The sequence below is a fragment of the Equus asinus genome, chromosome 20 (genome assembly GCF_041296235.1).
Source record: "Equus asinus isolate D_3611 breed Donkey chromosome 20, EquAss-T2T_v2, whole genome shotgun sequence".
In the NCBI taxonomy this organism is placed as follows: Eukaryota; Metazoa; Chordata; class Mammalia; order Perissodactyla; family Equidae; genus Equus; species Equus asinus.
The window spans coordinates 89,264,301-89,270,142 of NC_091809.1; the positions used below are offsets into that span (position 1 = coordinate 89,264,301).

The following is a 5,842-nucleotide window of genomic DNA, read 5'->3' on the forward strand; positions in this document are numbered from 1 at the left end:
TATTTTAACCTTTATATAAAATAACACTTGTAAAGCAATGAGCAAGTGCCTGGCACGTGTTAGCTAGACTTTTGCTTTTCCTAACACAACCTGAGTTATTATTCTTTTTATTAGAAAGTGAAATAAAAAGAATTCTCTGACAGATTGGATGCTACCCCAGCATACAGTAGAGGTGAATAGAAGGGTGAATCTAATCAAGCATCATTGGTGGGTGAAAGGTGTTGATACTGACTGTCACATGATCAGACTCCATTAGGATTAGGAGGAAAAGATAGAACTAATATAATCCAGGGAGTTAAAAAATCATTAGGCAGCTTCCTTCCCTCAAGCAAAACCATTGCATACCTTTGGAATAAACTCCACAATGTATTATTTTTAAAAAAAGGGCATAATATGAGCATACGCTAATCCAAATGACATGTCATTATATTTCTAGAGCAATCCTTTGGGCCCCAGTTAAAGACATGTCACAGGAATTTTTTTCTTTAAAACTGGTACCACCATATTAGAACTCATTCTACTCAAAGGAGCATCAAGGCAAAACAGTACCTGGCCCTGCCCTAGATGTGGCACTGCCTAGATCCAGCAAGCCCAGGCACTATAAATATTCCACCTATGCTCCAGAGCCTGCCTGTAGAATATACCCTGTAATAGCGAAATTTCCAATGATGGCCTCGTTTCATTTGCACACACCCAAACACCCAATGGGCTCCACCATGACACAGGGCCAGTTACGATCCAGACACAACCGCAAGGCACACCAGATAGATTCCATTGTTAGAGTAAATAAACCTGCTGCCAACTTAAACATTATTGTCCATCACTATATCAAGGAAACTAGCTACAGCACTAACACAGACTAGATTATTCCCAAGTTAAAGCAGGTATCTGACCTTGGTATTGCGCTAGCTTTAAAAATAAAAGAGACATTGTCACATGTGCATGAAGGGATTATTCATTAATATAATGCAACATGAAGAAGGCAGAAAAGAAGATCATAACCATAAAAAGCTCTTATGGGAGCATCCAATGTGATTTTGTTTAAGACAGAAAACGTAATATAACATAGTGAGTGATAAGACTTTATAGTTCTAAGAAGGAGTATTATTTTGCTGGAATTATATAGTAGTCACACAGTGTGTCTACATTATTTAAATCCATTCCTTAGCTCAGATCCAAACACCAGCTATCCAGTCCTTCACCTTTACTGGGTTCCCTCCCACATAGAATCTTCTAAATTTTTCTTACAAGAATGTATCTACCTTGATCCACCTTGCAAGAATGTATCTCTCCCATGAACCATCAGAATGGATGAGTCACCATCTCCACTTCAGTCCCAGTCCAGTGATATTTTACACACACACACATAGCATCTTGTTTATGCTTTACCCCCTGATTTACAGATAAAATTACCAATAAATATTTGCTAATATAATACCATATGCAGCTTCTTCCTTAGAGACTGAAGGGGAGAAAGACATGAGAAGTGCAGGATTGCTGTATTTGGAAATTTTCTGCATCATTTTCTATGTACGAGAGGCAAATATTTTGAAGTGAGAATATCCCTTTAACTGTGCCTCATGTTCCCTCTCTAGGTCTCTTCTGCTGTATTATGGAATTAAAGAATGGATTTTCTGTTTCTCCAGAAAACAGGAGACATGCTATGAAAGAGATTAAGGTCTCTCACTGGAAGCAAGAAAACTCCTGCAAAAAATGTGTCTATAACCAATTCCTGACGATATGCTGCATCCCAACAATACACAGTTCCACCCATCTTCCTTCCTTCTGATGGGGATTCCAGGGCTGGAAGATGTGCACATTTGGATTGGCTTCCCCTTCTTTGCAGTGTATCTAATAGCCCTCCTGGCGAATAGCACTATCCTATTTGTGATCCAGACTGAACACAGCCTCCAGCAACCCATGTTTTACTTCCTGGCCATGTTGGCCTGCACTGACCTTGGCCTGTCCACAGCCACCATCCCCAAGATGCTGAGTATTTTCTGGTTCAATCTCAGGGAGATTGTGTTTGGTGCTTGCATCACACAGATGTACACTATCCACATATGCACTGGCCTGGAGTCTGTGGTGTTGACAGTCATGGCCATAGACCGATATATTGCCATCTGCAACCCTCTGAGATATAGCATGATCCTCACCAGTAAGGTGATAGCCATTCTTGGCCTAGTCATCATTGTCAGGACTTTGGTGTTTGTGACTCCATTCATATTTCTCATCCTGAGATTGCCTTTCTGTGGTGCCCGGATTATCCCCCACACCTATTGTGAACACATGGGCTTGGCAAAGTTGTCTTGTGCCAGTATTAGGATCAATGTTATCTATGGTTTGATTGCTTTCTCAGTGGGATACATTGACCTTTCTGTGATTGGATTTTCCTATATCCAAATCCTCCGGGCAGTCTTCCATCTCCCATCCTGGGATGCCCGGCTCAAGGCACTCAGCACATGTGGCTCCCATGTCTGTGTCATGTTAGCTTTCTACCTCCCAGCCCTCTTCTCTTTCATGACACATCGCTTTGGCCACAACATTCCTCATTGCATTCACATACTTTTGGCCAATCTGTATGTGGTTGTTCCCCCTGCCCTTAATCCTGTTATCTATGGGGTCAGGACAAAACAGATAAGGGAGCGTGTACTAAGGATGCTTAACCCTAAAAGCTATTGACATTTAGCCCCAGGAGGCTCTTCCACAAAAGTTCAGTGAAACAATAATAAGATCAAGACAGAAGTAAACACTGGAAATATTTTTGTTATACTCATCTAGCATTCCCACACAAGCCAATTACACTACCCTGCCCCCCATTCCTTGTAATTTGTACACTCCATTGGAAGGCATAGCTCAAAGATTTCAAAACAATCTCTCTATTTTTCCCAAAGAAAAGTACAAAAATATATACTCACATGTACACCCCACTGATACTACAAAATTCCTAAAGGGAGAAAAAGGTTTGCAAAAAATTGCGGCCCCACAATTGCCTTGAATAATTTCTTTCCACGTGGAGATCTCTTTATGCACATGGCAGAGGCTGAAGTTCATGCCTGTAAAAATGATGTGGGATTTCATGAAAACCAAGCAGGATACTGTGATAAGAGAAATTAACTAGGCGTCATAGATCCAGGTTTAAATTCATGCTCTGGCCTTAACTGAAAGATTTACTTTAGAATTTCACTTAGAGCTCTTTAAGCTTCAGTATCCTTGTCAATAAAGTGCTGTCAAACAATATTATTTTGGCCGTATGAACTCAAAAAAACTGTTGTGGAAATTTTGAATCTTGTAAAACATTAAAAACTCTGGAAATAGGGGCCAGCCTAGTGGCCGGGCAGTTAAAGTTCTGCACACTCTGCATTGGCAACCCAGGTTTGCTGGTTCAGATCCTAGGTGTGGACCTACTCCACTCATCAGCCATGCTGTGGAGGCACCTCACATACAAAGTAGAGGAGGATTAGCATAGATGTTACCTCAGGGCAAGTCTTCCTCATACACAAAAAAGTAAATAAACAAATGCATTTCTAGTATGGTTGTTACTTCTAGCATACATAGATCTACCTTACTAAATTCAATTCTAGTGTATAGTCACACTATGAAGTGCAGTCTCCAACTCCAGATTTCCCCAGTGCTTCAGGATCTTTTGGGACTCTTAGCCCTAACCTTGGTCAGAGAATCTTAAGTCAGGAGACTATAAAGCCTGAAGAGTTAAGAAGACTCTCTCGTCTTGAGGACTCAGGGAAACCCCATCTCTCACAGTTCTTGTTAGGGTGAGCCTTAGGGCAGACTGTAATAGAGTGAGCGCTGACATAAAGTCATTCCCATTAGAGTATGGAAGCTAAATAAGACCATTGATTTCTTTGGGTATTCTAGCAGGTGCAAAAACGAAGTGGGCTTCTAATTGGAAATGAGAGCCTGATGGAAACTCAACGTAGGGCATTCAAGGGATATGCAAAGCATAGGGCCAAAGTGACTGTAATGTAAACTGAGAGAGGAAGTGAACCAAAGAAACGATACTTCGTATAAATATGTAAAGAAAAAATTATAATTTTCTAAATAGAATTACAAAATTGACACAAACAAGATTTTAAAAAACTGAACAGATCAAAATGATGAAGATAGATGACAAAATAGTCATTGCAGATTTATCTTCCGAGTAAGATGCCAGTCCATGATTGCTTTTCCAGTGTTTCCTATGCTACGTCTTTTTGCAATACTAAAAAGATTGCAAAAATCATTTTAGAAAAAATAACATTATCTTTATGGCAAGAATCAGAAAAGAGAGGAGAAAGAAAATACAGAAAGGAAAAATTCAGAAGGAAGAAACCTACAAGTCAACCACATTCAAATGCAGATACAAAATTATTAATAAATTTGACAAATCAGTTTGGTTATGTAGTTTAAAAAGAAAATGATAGATATTATTAAAATAGTACTTACTAAGTGCCAAGTGCTTTATTTCCATTACCTCCCTTAATTTTCAAGATAACCCTAAAATATAGTATTAATTTTAATGTCAGTTTACATGAGTGAAAATTTAGACTTCAAATGACAAATTTCTTCACTAATATCATGTGGCTAATTTCACATTCCAAGTTGTATGCCCATATCAAACACTGCCTATATGGAATAATTATAGAGAAGAATAATGATTCAATATTAGAAAATATACCAATTAAATCCACTCTATCAACCAATTAATGCATAAATATTATATGGTAAACTCCATAAATCTTGAAGCTAATGAAAAGTTCGAAATGTTGAATTTTTTAAATGTGTAGAGCAAAAATAAATAGGCAGTTTATTAACATTTAAGAAAAATTATTCCTTTTTAAGTATATAATTCCTATTAAAAATCAGAAATATTGTTTTTACAATTAGCTTTTTGAAATTATTTATTAAAACATTTATTATATATCAACTTGATATAATAAAACCCAATTAGTAAATGAAGAAAACATGCCTATCAAAAAAGGTAAAATTCATCATCATTTGTAGGTAATACAATTTCCTTCCCAAATTCTTGATAGAATGATCTGAAAAAATTGTTAATAATGAAGCCTTTAGTGTTGGCAACTAAAGATATTTAAAAATCCAGATATGACCTACATGATAATGAAAACTAAAGACATAATACCCAAAGTGCACAGAGTAACAATAGCAAGCACAGACATATATGCATACATACATACAGAGGTGGATGTGTATGTGTGTGTATATATTCTCATTGGTCCTAGGAAAATTATGGCTGCCTGATTCTGAATCTCACTATGCATCTTCCCAAAGAAACCATAACATCGGGTTACTGACAGAAGAGAGTGCTCTTGACTAGGAATTCTCTCAGCAAAGTAATGAGAAATGGGAAAAATCAGTTCAAATCTATAAAATACTAGAGTAAGAAGTGAGTAGAATCATACCATAAACAAAAAGTAATTCAAGATGTATTAAAAACCTAAGTGTAAGAGCTAAAACTAAAAACACTTAGAAGAAAACATAGGGATAAATCTCCATTACCTTCATAAATTTGGCAATGGTTTCTTAGTTTTAGTACTAAAGGAGAAAAAACTGAAGAAAAATAGATAAATTGGACTTTACTAAAATTAAAAACTTTATACCTCAAAGGACAGCACCAAGAAAGTGAAAAAATACCCTACAGGATGAGAAAATATTTACAAACCATATATCTGATAAGATACATATATATACATATTTTATATGTTATATATATATATTTATATCTGATATATATATGAATATACAAAGAACTCTCACAACTCAACAACAAAAAGCAAATAACCCAATTAAAAATGGACAAAGGATCTGAATACAAATTTTTCCT

At 36.7% G+C, this 5,842-nt stretch overlaps 1 protein-coding gene across 1 annotated transcript; it reads left to right on the plus strand.

The window, feature by feature from the left end:
• The first annotated feature begins 1,740 nt into the window (after positions 1–1,740).
• On the plus strand, positions 1,741–2,682 carry LOC106828999 (olfactory receptor 52E5). The gene has a single exon (XM_014837844.1). It carries the CDS (start codon positions 1,741–1,743, stop codon positions 2,680–2,682), a length of 942 nt encoding a protein of 313 aa, XP_014693330.1.
• Positions 2,683–5,842: the final 3,160 nt, after the last annotated feature.